Source organism: Lygodium microphyllum, chromosome 7, assembly GCF_053477565.2.
Source record: "Lygodium microphyllum isolate KBCC chromosome 7, Lygodium_microphyllum_v1.1.10, whole genome shotgun sequence".
Taxonomy (NCBI): domain Eukaryota; kingdom Viridiplantae; phylum Streptophyta; class Polypodiopsida; order Schizaeales; family Lygodiaceae; genus Lygodium; species Lygodium microphyllum.
Window position 1 is genome coordinate 26,138,857 of NC_141141.1, and position 19,035 is coordinate 26,157,891.

General features: G+C 38.5%; 1 protein-coding gene across 1 annotated transcript in view; it reads right to left on the reverse strand.

Moving 5' to 3' along the window:
* LOC148033284 (uncharacterized) overlaps positions 1-13,314 on the reverse strand; it is a 33,113-nt gene extending 19,799 nt beyond the window's left edge. Inside the window, exon 1 of the mRNA XM_087681184.1 lies at positions 10,375-13,314. Coding sequence (XP_087537310.1) covers positions 10,375-12,779 — 2,405 coding nt within the window. The 5' untranslated portion in view covers positions 12,780-13,314. The remainder of the gene's footprint in view (positions 1-10,374) is intronic.
* Between the last annotated feature and the right edge of the window lie 5,721 nt (positions 13,315-19,035).

A 19,035-nucleotide genomic window follows, 5' to 3' on the forward strand; every position in this document is an offset into this window, starting at 1 on the left:
TTGTTATAGGCATATTCTACCAAAGGCAAATACTTTCCGCATTGTTAGTTGGCTTCATGGCAATAGCACTTTAGCATATCCAATATTGTGAGATTGACTATATCACTTTGACCATCTGTTTAAATATTATAAAAAGAAAAAAAAATGATATTTGTGCTCAAATTTTCAAAAAAAACTCGCCAAAAGAAACTAGTAGTTTGTGGATCTCTATCATCCACAATAGATTGTGACAACCCATGATACTTAAAGATTTGTTGAATAAATATTCTAGCCATATATTGAGACTTGATAGTCTTCTTGACTAAAATAAAATGAGTCTATTTGCTAAACCTATCAATGATAGTCCATATGTCATCATTGTTGTTTGCTGATTTTGGCAAGCCAAAATAAAATCCATAGCAATGATTTTCCAAGATTGGCTCGAAATTCGTAATGATTGCAAAAGCCCTGCAGACTTTTGGCAATCAAACTTAAGACATTCTTTGATAAATTGCTCAATGTCTCGTCGAAGACTTAGCCAAAAGGAAATATATTTGAAGTGCCTTGGTTGTGACCAAAATACCATGATAAGTCATGTAAAGTACCGCATGACATTCTGCCTGAAATCTTTAATAACACATAACTTATTTTCCATCATAAAAAACCCATCTTTAATAACATAAGAGTTTACCCTTTTACCAAGTTGTAAATTCTCCCAAACGATTTTAAAATCTTCATCAGAAGCATTCATATCCCTTATACTAGTAAAATCTGTATGATAAATCATGAACACTATATTAATCTGAGGTCTTCATGACATTTCATCAACCACCTTATTTTGCTTTCCAAGAATATACAATATTTGAAAGTTAAATTGAGCTATTGACCCATCAAATATGCTTTTCAAAAATCTTTGATTGGTTGAGAAATATCTCAAATTGTCATGGTCTGTCTTGATAAGAAATTCTTCATCTAAAAGATAGTGTCTACAATCTTTTAAAGCTTGAATGATAGCCATTAACTCCTTTTCATAGATAATAGCATTTCTTTCTACATTTTGCAACCTTCTGCTTGTATAAGCAATTGCATGCCCTTCTTGGTTTAAGACTGTACCAATGCAGTCTCCTAAAACATCACATTCCACAAAGAAACATCTCAACAAATTAGATATAATCAAAAAAAAAAAACTGATATAAACCTTTAGAGATTCAAAAGATTCATTCTCTAGTTTGGTCCATCGTAATGCCATTACTTTCTTGGTTAAATCGTGTAATGGTCCAACAATCACTGCAAACCATTTAATAAATCTCCTATAATGAAAGCATAATTCTAAGAAACTTTGAACTTCATGAGCACTAGTCAATTCTGGCCATTCTACAATAGCCTTGACTTTTTCTGGATCCATCTGAATTCCATCTTTGGATACAATATGACCCAAGTAGTGAATTTCTTCTAGAAAAAACTCACTCTTTTTGCCATTGATACAAAGTTTGTGTTTGCGAGGTTCTTGAAACACTATTTTCAAGTGTTGCTTATGCTTTTCTTTATCTTTTAAATGAATTGATTAATATATCATCAAAGAAAGTACCTTTAAACTTTTTATATGCACTAAAAATTATTTTCATCATTCTATTAAAGGTTGCAAGAGCATTAGTGAGACCAAATGGTAACACAAGAAACTCATACAAACCAAAAGTTATCCCGAATGATCTGATGATAGCCACTCTTCAAATCAATCCAGCTAAACACTTTGGATCCATCCAACCTATCCAAGATATCATCAATTCTTAAAATGCAAAATCTATTCCGAATTGTAATTTTTTTTAGGGCCCCTATAGTTCACATACACATACCAAAATCCATCTTTCTTCTACACTAAGAGAACTAGAGAGCAAAAAGGTGAGGAACTAGGTCTTATTAGACTATTCTCTAAAAGTTACTTCAACATCTTTTATTGTGTTAACCTTACACAATAGGGAGGCCTATTTGGAGGTCAACTCCCAAGAATGAGGTCAATATGATGATCTTTTGGCCTCTGGTGATAACTCGTCAAGTAAAGTATCTGCAAAACAATCTTCTTACTCCTTTAAGAAACTCATTCAGTCCTCATTCATATCTGAGATTAATTCTTCAATTTTAGACTCTTTATTAGAATCTTTAATAAAAATCAAGTACAAGAAAATATACTTTTTTATTGCTTTACAAATTTGTACATGAAATAATATGAAAATGGAGTTTCCTTCCACTCCCACATCAAAATATATATTTTTACTCTTGAAAGGGAATCTAAACTTATATTAATTCCAATCAATGGCTGGATTTATTCTTCTATGCCAAGGTATTTTTAATATAACATCACAATGACCAAGATCTTCCATGACAAAACTCTCATAATCTACATAATCTCTTATCTCAATTCATAGTTTCCCACGAATGGGAGTAACTTCAAAATTCATTTCTTGAAAAGCACCACATAACATTTCTGGTGTTTCAAACCTCTCATTGGATATACGTAGAGCTCCAACAATCCAAGAATGGATATAATGATATGTAGCCCCTATATCAAAATGAATGAGAACAAGTTTATTAGCAATCTTACCTCAAGTCATAAAAAGCTTCATTTTCTCTAACAGAGTTTTATCATGTTGCAAAAATTCCTTAGGTACAACATTTGCTTCAGCTGTCTTTTGGGGTTGATTTTCCTTCTTTGCCTTATTAGGACATTGACCAGCCATGTATCCTTTTCCTCCACAAGGGAAACATCGTCATTCTCTTGTATATTCTGCTAACTACTAATATGTTAGCTTCTTTTTGGATAGCAAAGGCGGTCTACCTCCATCCTTATGCTTTGGTTTTTGTTTATCTGACAATCTTTTGGTCAAACATCTTAATCTTTTTTCTTTGTGATTCTTCTTTTGAGGCTTTACCAAGCATCCATGGCATATGCAGTCCTTCAAGTTCTAAGGTTGCATCTTGGATTGCTTCCAAAATATCAGGCTTTGTTATCTTGACAGCTTGTCATACCATCAAATGTTAATCCATGGATAAACTTTCTTATCTCTATATTGGAAGGAACTTCATTAAGAGATGTCTAGTAAAGATAGCTTTTTGAGAATCTCTCTTACCATAGAAAACGTCAAACTTGATGCTCTTCTCTACAGGCTTCGAGTCTCTTTTAGCATCATTTTCCTTTGCTAAAAGCATCTTTGGAGATTCAGCTACCATAGAAATAGCCCGTTTTTTTACTCTCTCCATGCTCTTCTCTATGGAGGGATTATTAAGACAAGAGGAGGTAGGTTATGTATGATGAGACTTTAAAATCACCGCTTGGGTGGATTCTCGAATAATAGGTGATATGTTACGTTTCGTAGACTTAGTTGCATCAATAACATTAATACCTTTCATCCTAAGATATGCCTTTGCAACTATAATACCATCTACTCAAGAGCCTTCGCGGTAAGAATATCTTCAAAGGCCTTCACTTCAACCCATGCTTTAGCCCTTCTCTCCATCAAAGCTTGAATTTCTCGATCAGTTTCCAGCTCCTTATATCTTTGTATCTTCTCAAAATCAAAGAAGCATACAGATATAGAGTGTCAAGAGCCTTTCAATTGTTTACCAAAATTCTTCTCTTTGCCTATTGACATGGTGAGAAAATTGGATTCAAAGATCTTGTCACCCAGAAAAGTTCTTGCAAAGAAGTCCTTGCTCTGATACCTATGTAAGTGCGAGAAAGAACATGAGAATGACAATACTTTGAACTTAACCAACTTAATCAATTATCACCATGAAAATTTAAAAGATAGAGAAAGAGAGAGAAAAGAGTCAACATCATGTTGAGAGGGGAACCACCACCTCCCTCTTTTTAAGAATTTATTAAAACAAAACCACGAGCACCAAGTGTTTGAACCATTTACAAAAGGACTGATTTGATACAGTTTTGAAAACTAGAATTTTGAAACCCTAATTTCAACAAGCTTCGAGCAGCAAGTTGATTCTCTTCTTTAATACTTGAATTAGATCGAACTAAGTAGAAAGTATTTCTTAAATGAGAGATAGATAGAAGAGTACAAAGCACACAGCTAAAATTTCAACACAAGTTTGTTTTAAATAAAGAGAGTTCTCCAATATATAGGTGTGAGACTTGAGTGCTCAAAAGTGAAAAGTAAAGGCTACATATAACAAGTGTTAGCTGAAAATAACAAGTATAGGAACACTTCTCTCTTCAAAATGACACATGTCCTTTTCTGGATGCCACATGTCACTTTTCTAAAGAAAGAAGCTTTCAAACCTTCTACTCTAAAAATCTCACAAATGGTTAAGAATTTGAGATAGCTATTGAAGACAAAATTGTTCCTTGAGAAATTCTAGAGTCTTTGACACAAACAAAATTTCCATTTGAGCAACTTTCAAAAATAGTAACCTCCTAAATTTTAGGAGTTGCCAAAATTAGCTTTTGAAGAGTTTCATTATGTAGGTTGACTCATTTATGGTCTGTTTTTTCGACCATAAGTATCCAGTTTCACTTTTTGAAACCTCTCATTATATAGGCTTCTAATTAATGTGGTTATCTGAGTGAAAATATCTTAGTCATCTGAGCTTCTTCTCAATCTAACTACCCGACTAAAACTTTTAATTTCTCTTGGATACCTCGTCAATGACAACCCAAGTATAATTATAGGGCGTTTTGGCCATTGGCCACCCTTAAATAGAAAGAGAAATATTTAATCATATCTTGAAATACTTAAATAATACAAATTACGTTTTAAAGTGCCTGAGCATCAAATCGATTTGAAATCATTGAGCAAACATGTCTTGGTAATAATTGATATACAAAAGGTTTGTTAAAATATATATTTCAGCAATGTCTTGCAATAGCATACAAGACCATCCTATCAAAAATACATCTGAATATATCTGACCTTGAAGTCCCTGCCTTTGACCACCAAAGTCTCCCCTCATGTGAGCTCAGACTAAAAGCCAATCTCACTCCATGTAAAATGGAACCCGTACACCTATACATATATAGATGAGATTCACCTACCCGATCTCACCACCCTCTCTCTCTCTCTCTCTCTCTCTCTCTCTCTCTCTCTCTCTAGCACTAGAGAGTTGTGAGGGACGACCCCAACACATGTACTAACAACCTGAAAGAGGCCCTTGCAACCATCGTCGAGGCCACATAGATAGAGCCTATACCTAGACTTGGAGAAGAGAAAGACTCGCCCAGAAAGTCATCACCCATCAACATCGTCCACACTTACTCATGTTGTAAAGCTGCTTAGGTCCTACAATTTATCCGGAGGTGTCCCTTCTTCCCACAATAAGAGCAGTCAGACCTTTGCTTCTACTATATAGCACCCCTCTGAAACTGGAGCATTTGGAAGCACCAAGAGATAGCATCTTGACAAAAACCTAAAGCTAAACATAGCAAGTCTCGAACATAGCACTTGTAGATGAGAAATAAATATTTGCATACTAACCATCGGGAGGAGATGCTGAAGAAGCCATCATGAGGGAGAGACAAAAAAGATGAAAAAAAAGAAGGAAGTATGTCAAAAATATAGCCTCACCAAGATTGCACAACTTCCAAGCAGTAAAGAAAGCACATAGAGAAAAGATCAATAGTAACCAAAGTGTAGTGATGAGAACAACACAACTACATGCACATGAACCCTCACTAAAGTGGAGCAGCGTACCACGAAGTGAGAAGACGGACCAAAAATAACCAGAACTAACCTGAAAATATTGTCACCCAGCCCTACACAAGAGCAAACAATTAAAATGAAAGTGTTGATCGGTAAAACGCAAGCAACAAACACCAAAACACAGATTTTGAAGGGTTAGTAATAGGGCCCCAGCCTTGAAACAAGCCCAAAAAGCTCAAAACGAAAATGGTAGTCTACAAAATGTTGAGAAAACAAGCCGAAAATGATTAGAAGATGATCGCTTAAGCTGAAAATCAATCGCAGCAAGCAAAAATCGGTCCAATCAGCAGCAAAAAAGCCAAAACTCAAACTTGAAAAAGTGTAAAACAGCAATAGAAACGATGATCTTGCTCTCTAATAACATGTCAAAAGTGGATGCAATGATAGAAGTGTAAAAAACTACTGTAATAAACTGCTGAACATAAGAGAGAAAGGAAAGAGAAAGAAAAACAGTGCAAAAGAAAAGAACATTGCACAAGGAATTCAAGAAGCAAAGAGATACTCAAGAAATGTTATCCATATACCAAGAAATGAGCCACCAAAGCCAATCAAGTGATGAATGATCACCCAACTCTTTTGACAGTAAAAGATAATCATTCACTACATACACTTCATGTATATCATCCCGTCCTTGGTGTGTGCTATAAGCAATCCCAATGCTTAAATCTTCATCTATTTGTTTAACATTATGGCTTCATTTATGTAATTTTGATCCTCTTCAAAGTTCCTGACACCATCATTCAATGCTTCAATAATTGGGTCTTTCTTATTCCTGGCCATTAGGAAACAGTGCTATAATAGTAGACAGTTTGTCAATTAATCCCCTGGTTCTCTCAGAATATAGCACCAATCCCAATGCTTAATAGCTCTATGGAAAGCTTATTATTTGGGGATATAATAGATTTCAAAAGATATGGACTTGGGTTGGATACTTTGGGTGGAACAATGTCAAACAGTGTCTCTCTATATGCTGCCTGGGTGCTATCTCACTATACCTAGTGTCAAAAAATCAATAATAACTTGAGCTCCCAATATTGGATCACCGAACTTTTTGATTCAAATCAAAGCTTAGGTCCCCTCTTCGAATGAAGCTATCAAGTTTCTATAATTTAATCTTCAAGTCTGAACAGAAGTTTTCTACACCCTGTCCACCACCTGTAAGTACCCTGTTTGACCTTGTAGGAATACCTTGAGTGGAAGAAACCCTTGTAAACCATTGTACAACCAAAAGAGGATTATAGGGCACCTATAGGACTCAAGGATAACCTGTAGATTGGTACGTATCTAGTGTAAAACTTGTAAAACTGTGACCACCACCTGTAAGTATCCTAAAAATAGGAGATACCTTGCACCTCTTCTAATCTTGTTCTAGACAATGTGATTGTGCACTCTATAGGCAAAATCAGAAATAACCCCTTTTCAAGTAGTCCAATTATGCCAACGGCTCCAGAAACATAGAAATTGAAAAACAAGGAAAACAATCTACACACATGGCTACACAGAATCTGCCAATTTGGGTTCTCCAGAAACCTTATCTCTCAGGTGCATGGCAGAGCCAACCGCATGACGCCAAATAGCAGACAAAATGAACCATGCCTTTCTTACCACCAGGCAAAAAAGAAATCAATGATGACAAATCTCCTTACTTGCAATACAAAAGAAGCAAAAGTCATTGGAAATATTGCATCTTCATAGCACAAAAGCAAGAGGAAGACCACCCACCAAGTTCTCCAAATAAATACTTTCGGACACATATGCCAACTCACGATTGAGACAAGACAATATACACATACATATATTTACCAATTATGCCACCAAGAGATCAAGTTTGAGAAAGACTTTATTTGCAAATGTGTTGAATATTATGAGATCAAATGGAGATTCCATTGCCTTTTCCAAGAGGGGTTTGGGCCTCTCTGACGGGCGATGGAGTATGAGGATCAAAGATACCTAGAATTATTCTTATTGGAGCTTCAACACAAAGAGAAACTTTTGAGGAGTAAGATAATGTCAGAGGCAAAGCTAGTTAGCCAATAGGTTCTTAGAGATTTCTTCAACACTAGCTCCAAAGCTAGTTTACTAGACACTAACATAGTAGTAGCACCGCAATACCATCCATGAGTCACGGTGGACCACACAACCATACTCTATAAAACACAACACTCACTACATTGTCAAAGTGCAGTGATGCGGAAGCGTAGGACAAAGACTGAGAGAGAGTGAACACAAAGAAGAGAGAGAAAAGGAGTGTAAACGCAGAAAATTTGCGGTGTAGTATGCTGTGTAAGAGTGCAAAAATACACAAGGGGACAAAGGAAATATCTACGTATGTCTCCAACTTGATGACCTTAATCTCCGTCAGCCCGAGCACAGCCTGTCTCAGCCAACAAATCTCAAGATCAAAATCTGAAATAATGAATGCTAGAGTGTACCACATGACCAACTATAAATAGCCGAAAAATAGAAATTCCTAGCACCAGGTCGACTGCATTTAATGCAGCCAACTGCAGAAACTATGCTGCGTGGCACTGTCCGACCAGCTGACGTGGCATCCACTCTGGTCGTACTGCTCTGCTGTCCGACTAGCCTACTGTCCAAGAAATGACACCGTCTAACATTGTCATGCCCAACATCACTACATTTGGCAAATTCAAGCCGTATTTGCTTGCCTCCAGAAAAAGCACCTCCTCTTGATAGACTCACTGTCTTGGACCACCCCATGACAGAGCTTCTTGCCTCAAGGAGAGTACAATGTTTCTAGAGAGTCGTACTAATCAAGGTAGGTCAGTTGAAGAGCATCAATACAGTTAGTTGTTTTTCATTTTCATTGTTGTTCTCGAGCCGAGACAACATGGTCAAATATACTCATTTCTTTCTCATGAGCCACTACGGCTTTTTGAAGATGTAAACAATAAACCTCTCTCTCTCTCTCTCTCTCTCTCTCTCTCTCTCTCTCTCTCTCTCTCTCTCTCTCTCTCTCTCTCTCTCTCTCTATATATATATATATATATATATATATATATGAGCATGCACACACATGCTCCCATGCACTCAATAGGTTGGCAAAAGGAAGGCTCTCCAAGTCCCCCCATTTTACATATATGATTTTCATGCTAATTCCTCATGTTAGATCATATTTTCACCTTGAGAAGCCTGATTCAATAGGCAAAAGCACATAGCCACACACTTTTTTTCTTGTTTTGAGGAGTTTCCCCAAACGGTACACCTTCAACACAATACCACAAGACTAACTTCTCCAAAGATTACAAATGCTTGAGATACTATCACAAATGATATGGGACATCATTGCAATGTATGAGTGGTGGACAAGTGGTTTGTCGAATGGACTACAAAGCACGAGCAAGGTAAAGCAAAGCTGTCCACTATCCCCAACACTATTTGGTACATTGATCACCTTGTCCTAATATTCAACTCACAAGTGGGGTTACAACACATGGATGAATTGGATGATTTTTGCACACAACAAAGACTATCAATAAACCTCAAAAAAATCAAGGTCATGGTATTTCAACATTTGGAAGAGTTATGAGATGATCACTCACAAAGGCAACCAACTGGCAGCAAAAGACTCATATGTATGTATGCATGGGCATTACCTTTGCACGAGATAGGCAACCAAGGACAGACCCACACAGGCCACACAGGGTATGCAGCACTTGCAAAGATGGAGTGACAATGACATGAGATCCATTTTTCGAAATTCAGAACAGAAGGATGGCTTTTGATACATTTGTACTCACCCCAGCTATGACATATGCACTACCCATTTATGATTGGCAATCGTTCAAGAGACCGCAAACCCTTATGATACCAGATAAGCCCTCAGTGCCACATGAGATCATTAGAGCAGAGCCTGCAGTACCCACGATAGCAGTACAGGCTCTACTTCAGGCCATCACTTAGAGCAGTTAGGTCAGATCCATGAGCCCAGACAGGCTGCCACACTGCCCTAGAAGCATCATGGACTATCGCCACACATGGTCACTACCTGTCACACTGCAATACTCCATTGCCTTACACAGCTTGAGTGCAGTCAATATTTTTCTAGGTAGAAAGTCTAAAATATCTTGAACATGGTGGGGATACCTATGAGCAAGAGTAATCAGAATGATAAAGCTGGTTAGCAGCAAGGCAAGCCTGTTTCTCAGACAAACAAGACAGAAGAAATACCAATGAGTAGGTCTGGCAGCATATGTAGCAGACTCGAGGGTTGGAAACACGAGGCTGACAGCATATGCAGGTCTGGCAGCATATGCAAACAAGTAGATCTGACAGCATATGCAGCAAACTCAAGGGTGTCGAAAACATGAGGCTACAGATGTAACACCAAAAAGATGCTACTACTTTTGATTGGCCAAAAGTAGTGACTGTTGCTTGGCTTCAATAGTCATGATGCTAAAAGGCATTTCCAGACTTAATGACAATGTGTGATCAAAGGAATAGAGACTTCAGTAAGATCAGATGGTTTCTCAGGATTTGATGCAGAATGTGCCAAGGCGCAATGGTAGGTTACATGAAGGGATATGAAACCAATCAAGTCCCTGTATAATGATGTAATGTATTGCGCATTGAGAAACTATTCTGCGTAAAATGACGTCATTGCAATCCAGCCTGGAAGAACAAACCATTTGAAAAAAGATATGAAATGTGAAGATCAAGTGCTCACCTACTGCATGCTAGACACAGGAGTGTCCCTGCTTTCCCTTGCTCTTCATAAGCTTTTCGTTGTCCTGGATTCTCATTCACAGCCTTTGCATATTTCATAAAAGCCCTGTGCACATGTTGCTTGAATTCAGAAGAACCCTCTGGAAAATCAGGTACGATATGCTGTCCACCTTCTTGCAACGCTTCAGAGTGCATATCACTCTCTCGCAGCGGCCCACTTCTTTCTGTAACAATGATACCTTCCTTCTGAACTCTATATGATTTACCAGGAAAATGGATGGGACCATCCCAATCACTAAATCCACTACGTCGCCTATCTAGCTCGTGAGGAGGAGAAAATCTCCTTGAGAACCTTGATGGACTGCCCCTTTCTTCCCATGGTCTGCGATTAAGGTGATTGCCATCGGTGAATTCATCATCCTGTCTGTCAAAATACCCATCAGACATGTCACGTTCTGAAAGTCGTCTACTCTGCATGTACATGTCAGAGGAAAAATCTTCCTCTCGTCCTCTTCTCTTGAATGGTTTATGATGCAAAAGCCTCTCTGCATCGGGAAAGTCCTCCAACAACTCAGAGTGTTTCCTTTTCCATGCTTTTCTCTCATGCTCATACGCATGCAAACGAGGCTCTATTCTTGAACCTTGCCTTGGACTAAAATGCGTGGCATTTCTCTTGGGACTACCTATGTCACCTCTAAACAATGAACCCCCTCCATGGGCATAATCTACTAGAGATTCTCTCAAAGGACTCCTTGTTTGCCTTAGTGAAACAACTTTCCTATGTTCATGTGCCTGTACATCCCTGAAGTCATTCGTATGGAGACTCCTTGTGTAACCATCTGAAGTGACTCCAAGACGAGCATTGCTTTCCATGCTAATACGCCTTTCTCGTGAGTCTTCAAATATATCATCTTGCCTACCATAACGAGATCCTTCCTTAGCAGCACCCACCAACCCAACATCCTCGTTGGCATACTTCCTGCAGGGAGGACTGCCAAATCTTCCACGTGTTTGAGTTGTTCCAGGATTATGGTCGCCTGCAATTGTCCTGCCAGACCACTCTGCTTCAGATGGATAATGTCCTCTACTGGTAATAGCTGACAGACTCTCTGTGGAAAACCTTGATATTGCATTATGAGGACTTGATGCCCTCCTTTGAGGGTGCAGATCAAGGCCATTTGAACGTGGGCTATAAGGCCTTTCCCTTCTACTGGAGGAGAAATCTAATTCTCTTCTTTCACCACGAACAGAGAGGCCTCTATCTTCAATGACTACCTGCTTTTGGCCTCTATCTTCCATGACCATCTGCTTTTGGCCACCAATCCCCAATCTTTGATCACGAAGAAAATCCCCTTTTGGCCCTTCCGATCTGAATGTGCCCAAAGTGGCAAACCTCGCATCAGCAGGCTCCACACCATAAACTGGAGCTCCTTCACTATAAGGTTGAAAACCTTGCTCTGCTGTGCCATTATCTATTAATGAAGGAGGCAAAGAGCTTGAAGATGGATCTGGGGGAAGAGAATAGAAAGTTCTTACTGTACCATCTTCGAGCACAATTGGGCATGGCACCAACATGCCATAACTGTCAATAGGTGTCTGATCTGCTTGACTATCAGGGATGCCTCCTCCCACCTTTGCTCCAACACCGGATGATAATGGTGGACCCACTTGCCTCCCAAGTGTCCCATTCCTTATCCCAACTGGAGATCCTCCAGTATAGTCTAATATTTGTTCGCCTGGCCCAGCCTGAGAGAGACCTCGACTTGCAAACTGTGGAGATGGAACAGAGGAAATACCCCGGCCTGGTGAACTAAGCCTGCGCCCAGCAAGCCTCCTTGAAACATAGTCATGATCAAGAGGGTGACGAGGGCCTCTTAGAGGGGACCTAGAATGATGCCTTCTAGAAGGCGATACCCGAGGCCCAACATCACGTCCTCGAGCCCTGTCTCTGTGGTGTAAACTGTCTTCTTCCCTCATTCTGTCTCTAAGCAGAAGAAAATCTTCTCTCATTCTCTCCCTTGGTTGAGGACTGACTCCTCTCGTTCTGTTCCTTTCTGGAGGGAGAGAAGGACTCAAAACTCTGTTCCTGTCACGGTGAAGAGGAGAGCTGTTTCTCCTGCCTCTCTCTCTTGAAAGAGGGAGAGGGCTGGGTCCTCTCAATCTCTCTCTGGAAAGAGGGCTCGCTCTTCTCAGTCTCTCTCTGTGTGACGGAAGGGGGCTGGCTCCTCTTGGCCTGTCTCTGAATAGTGGAGGGGGGCTGGTTCCTCTCAATCTGCCTCTTGATGGGCTGCCTCCTCTCAATCTGTCTCTTAGTAAAGGAGGGCTTGCTCGTCCCTTTCCGTCCCTGTGGTATCCCGGATCCCTGCCCATATCAAACCTACTACCTCCGCGACCTCTGATGTCCATGTCTCTGTGACTAATGTTGCTGTTGTGGAGGAACGAGAAAGAAACGTCAAGACAAGGTCCTGCTCTGTCAAACCAGATATATCAATTTCTGACAGGGTCCTGCTCTGTCAAGCCAGATATCTCAATTTCTGCAGGTGAAGAACCTCGAAACCTGCACACATCTGTGAAACTTGAATTGATTTAAACCCGCAGAGGAAAATGCTGTCACAGAAATCGTACATTCAATCCAGAGTCGTTCCACACCAAACGAGCTGATGGAATAAACCGACCTGCAAAGAGAAAAGCAGCAGATGGAGGCATGCAGCTAAAATGGCCAGAGAGAGACCACAGCTGCATCACCTGCCATCAGGACGGGACTAAAACACAGCGACGAGACCTACACGAAAATCCTAAAACGAAACCTTGACAGTGCACCGCGCACTGAATCAAAGCCTGTGTGTAGCAACAGACCCCGCGGGTCAGGGGTCTCCGCAGAGGAATGACTGTCAGCGCGGTTGCGAGCCGGAATGCCGAGGGAGAAATTAGGGTTGCATACCAATACCTGTGGCATCGGACGAAGGTTCCGGATCATCAATTCCATTGCCAGGTTACATAAGGGAAGGTTAACCAAGGAGTAAAAAGGTTTGCATTCGGAAGGGTTAAAAGATTGAATTAATCAAGCTTAAATCACATTATTAAAATTTTAATCCTGCCAATGGGGTCGCAGCTCAGCTAGTTCAAGTGTGGATCGAGGGTGCGTGAGTTCAAACCCTATGTTCATACAACACATTTGTGTAAAGACGGAGCTCTTGCACTCAAAACACTTAACTCCATTGTTCATTCAACTTGCACGAACCATAGCTCTTGCCTGCTCTCTCAATGTAATCAAGCTTCATTGTTCGTTCAACTTGCAAGCATTGTAGCTCTTGCTTGCTCTCTCAATGGTGGGCATTTAGTGTGTGAGCATGTGCCAAAAAGACACAAAACCTATACATAGCTATGTAGCATGACAATCTCCAAGAAGATATAATTCGAGGGGACATTGGGTTTCCTTAATTCTCTTTGTAGAATACAAAAGTATGTAGCAATGTTGTACTATGTCATATTATCCTATTTTGTCGTGCAAGGAAGACTGCAACATCAATCGAGATACCAAACTTAATGAGACTTAAAGCTTGTTGTACTGGGTTGCACAGAATCTTGGGAAAACTACATTCGTGAGAGAGAAAAGTGAATGGGCAATCCAAGCATCCAAGCATATGAGTTGGATAAAGGCAAACATGTAGTCCACATGACTTGACCATTTGCCATGTTCAATTAAGGCTATCACCACTTTCCATCCTTGATTTAGTGAGGTTTTGGTGATGTATAAGGGATGAGCTTGACCATCTATTATGGATATAAATGAGCTAACAAACTAGGTTGACACATGCAACAAGGTTTAGGTAATTTGATTATGTGTGTTTTTTGTCCAAGTCCTTGTTCTTCAACATTTTGGTAGAGTTTGATTTACTTTCCATTACTTGAACATAACGGTTGAATTGGAAATGCATTTTTATGAAGTATAAGTATTCTAAAAAGCGCTTACAATCAAGCGAAGATAACAAATTTAGTTCATGGATGTTGAAAAGCAAGCAACTTTGTTGAAGGTTATTGAATGTTTTACTTGAGTTTAAGGAACAATGAAAGTACTTAAATTTTGCAATTTTTAAGCCCATGGAGAATCAAAATGTTGAAGGGAATCAATTCATTCATTCAAAGTTAAGAAGTGTGGAATAGATCAAGTACTCTTTATTTCTTTGCTAACTTAAGATTATTCTATTCAAAAAGTGGTATTTTTTCCATCTCATTAGGTGTCCATACAAGTGGTTGTAGCACACAATTGTTGCTTCTTCTTTTTTCCCTAGAATCACGCCATGCTTCAAGCTCCTAGCCATGTCTATGTTATCAAATGTTGTCTTTATGTTGACATTAAAATTATCCTCAAATGCTTAATATATTGGAATGTCTTTTTTCATTTTTTTGGCAGGCTCTCTATTGTATTGCTAGACTCTTTTTCGACATTTGTTGTGTGGCTTATGTATACCTTGCCATTTTGCTTGCATGTTATGATGTAGATGAAGTGCTTAGTCTTATTTCACTACTTTGTCACTTTTGAACTAGCTTGTGGGTGTTACTTGAAGCTGGCACTGGATAATGTGGCTACACTAGAGATGATGGCAATGTTTATAGTTGCTAAGGCAATATTGTGGTGCGAATAGAAGTTTGGTTTCTTGTGGTTTTGCTCATATGTGCACTTCTACAAAGAATGACACTATTGTTAAAGACAATGTTTGTTTTTGGTTAAGCACATTAAAGGTTAACAAAGAGCCATATTTGATCACTTGCCTATTGCATATACGATTCCATAAAATGGATTAGTGCGGTTGTTTTGATTTGATCGTAGACCTCATTCTTAAGTAAGTATGTGACCTTCTCAATTGTCGCGACTAGCTTTTCATGACCGTAAGTGTTGTGGTTTGCTTCCATATAACCTTGTAGTGTACTATTGGCTTCTTGTTTTGTCACTTCTACTAGGGGCTCAAGTGATATGTTGAATCAGTCATGTAAAATCTCAATTGTATATGTGGATATTTTGTTTGTTTTGGTATCTAATAGTGCTTGGGTAACAGCTTTTCGTAGCAAATTTTCAATCATGTTTTTGTACTTGAGTTCGAATCTATTAGGTATCTCTTTTGAGGAGTCCTACATATGAAGTGGGTTTCTGTTAATTGTGTTGGATTATACCCAAATCAAGTTTTTGAAGCTTACAACAAGGTTTATAATTTGCAATTCAATTATGTTCTCTGGGCAAGTTATTTCTAAGTATGCACTTAAACATGCCCATCAAATTTTGGAGGTCATAATAGTTTGTGAAGTTGTTGATGTATGATGATAGTCTATGCTCCGTGATGTTTGCCATTCTTATTGGGCATGCTCTAGATGTGTGTGATGTTGCGTCTTATAGGAAGTTACTCAATTTAAAGTTTGGAGTTTTTATTTTTTGAATATGCATCTTAAATACATACATGCATATATTAATATGTTGATAAGAGGTTGCTCAATTTTGGAGTTATTTGATCAAAGTTGAGTGGTTTCAAACATACATCTTGAACGCCTCTACATACATAGTTCAATGCGATTACTTGAATTTTACAATGTTGTAAATTTACATATATTATGTAGTATTTCTATTGTATGTATCTCATATGGAATCATCTTTACCTTTGTAAGTCCTGTTTAATTGTAAAAAGGAGAAAATGAAATTGTATCAATATATTAATAAGAATTTTAATACAACTAATAATTTTTGAAACAAGAAAATGTTTCTTTCCTTGGTTGGAAGAAGTGTTGGAGGTCTTTTATGACACATTGTAATGTAGTTGGTGTGTATTTGATTGTGCTATAAATTTTATTTATGCGTGCGAGTCATATTATTTATTTTTGTGGATTTTCAACATTGTTTAATTGTCACACGATTGTAACTTGTTGTGCATAGGCCTGTGTTGATACTGCTTGCTCATGCTCGATAATTAAAAGGCAAGGAATAATGTGATTTGTGCTTGGTGAAACTGATTATTAGGTGAAGATGTTATTTTTCAAAGAGCACTTATGGTAAAAATGTTATTTTTTGGGTATTTATTTATTGGGTACTTGAGGAGCATGGAATTATTATATTTTGGATATATGTTCTTTCGTGTGATAGTTGTATGTGCGCAACTATGAATGGGTTATTTGAGGGCTAATTTATAAAAACATGGAATCATATTATTATTGTTGTCTTGATGTATAATTGAATTATATTAAAATTAAGATTTATAAATATCATATTTAGAAAAAATAGCTTACCTTTGAGAAAAGATTGGGAAAAAATGAACCATGCAAGGGAAGAGAAATGTATTGGCCTATTTTGAGATACCTTTTATATTTTGAGCACTAAGATAATAAATCATGCATGGAGGATGTGCTCATCCATACGGTGTGGGGGGGTGGGGGGATTGTATCCAATTGGTCTCTTGTGCATCTTATCTCTCAACTCTACTCTCTCACAATTAGTGGTTTTCTCAACTTTCTTCAATTTTGGTTTAAGCTATGGCGAATTCTTACAACATTGATATCAAAGCACAATGATTGGTTCTCCTATCAACATCAAGAAGAAGGCATCTATCCACCATCAAAGCATTCTCCATCTCCACCATCAACCATTATTGAAAGGACAGTTGGATAAAGCTTCTACACAGTGGTTTCTTGCCTTAGAGAGTGGAAGTGGACTTTTTGCTATTGCCAAGGTGAAAGAGATATTTCAAAATCTATCGTTGTCAAGTCTTCGTCTTCTTCTCAAGCCCATTTTCACAACATGAAAACCATTTATAAGGGGTTTGCTTCCACAAAAGTGGTTTTACCAAAGAAAGAGAGAGAGGCAATATTGAGAATAGAAGTGTATTGATGTTGCCTGAGGACACCAAAACCACTCTATTATCTCTTCCAACTCCAAAATTGTGTGCTGACATCAGTACAACAAGCAACCATAAGGTCCCAATATTTTTAATTACATCATGGATAGGTTGTGAGATCATGATAGCCTATAGACTTATACCTTATAAAAAGCTTAAATTTACAAAGTTTCTTTTTTTTAAGGTTTGTTGGTCATTTTCTCTATGAAGAGAGGGGGGAGGGGGGGTCATTTTAGAAATCACAATAAGAATTACAGAAAAGTAAGATGATGATTGAGTATATTTTTGTAGATTTTCAACATTGTTTTATTGCCACATGATTGCAACTTGTTGTGTGTAGGTTTGCATGTGACACTAATTGCTGATGCATGGTAGTTAAATGACTAGGGCTAATATGATTTGTGATTGGTGTGCATCTTATCTCTCAACTCTAATCTCTTGTAATTAGTGGTTCTCTCCACTTTCTTCAAAATTGGTTTAAGCTATGGTGAATTCTTACAATAAGTCATGGTGTTGGGCATAGCATCAGAACAAAGGCAGATGGATTTAGAAGTCTGACTATATGCATGTATCTCCTTTGACTTATGCAAGATAACATCACATACATTGGTCTGGGCGTAAATGTGCTCATTATGTGAATAAGTGCTTTTTGGGCAATTGTAGCTTATTGTGCTTTGTGACCATCTCAGATATGCAATTGTTGCCCTACCATAACCAAGCTGTGTACCAACTTTCAAACTCCAATTAGCTACTATCCATAGGAAGAGAGATATCTTCCTAGACTTCAAGTGGTCATCTAACCATTGTGGATTTCTTTTCTTGTGTAGTATTTGTACATAAGTTGCTTGTTATACTTGTGAACATATTCTTTGTGTATGGATATTTTTGTTTTTATTTGATCTATGAATTTTAGAACATTCTTATTGTCAATGATGCACTTGTATAGGCATTCTTATATATCTTCCTTAGTTAGATGTCAGTGTCTGATCACCTGTAGGAATTGCAGAAATGGCTAGTCATGTGGATGCTACGTTGAAGTGTGAAGGATGTGGTGATATCCATGTGTCTAATGTATTGACTATATGATGTCACATTGTTGGCACAACTCTATGTTGGGGGTAAGGTGCTTGTGCCTAGTAGCTCATGTATTAGTTACATTTGCAGTACCCACATACTCGCACATCTGTACATTGCAGGTGGCGAGTGCCCATCACTATCACTTCATTCTTTATTCTTTCAATTACATTTGAATAAAGGAAAGGTCGATCACTCATTGTGACTATTGGAGTTCCCACATCTTGTATCTTTGTCTCTCTTGCTCTTGCTCCTTCCACCATAGCTCTTGCTTCTGCTATGTGCTTTCACTTCAGGACTCACTCCCTTCAACTAGTATCAGAGCCAACTTCCCCGAGAGCTTGAGTTGACTTTACATTGCTTCAGCTTGTGGAGAAAAGCTTTAGCTCACAGTTTCAATGGCAACCATGGATTCTTCTTCTTGAGGTATGAATCTTGCTCTCGCTTCTTTCCCAGTTGCTCCCTCCACTTGAGGCTTGTTCTAGAGCTTCAAGACCATTGTCCAAGCTCCAATAAGTGCTTAGTACTACTTAGCACGAGTACAAGGAGTAGCAATAGGGACATCAACATCAGCATGATTTGTGCATGTTTGCTATCCACCTTCTTTCTCATCAGTTTGCCCCATCCTCTAGCTCATGGCACTCTTCTCGGCTCTTGGCAATCACTATCAATCATCCCTAACAGTCCCTGACATCGGTTACTTGAGACTT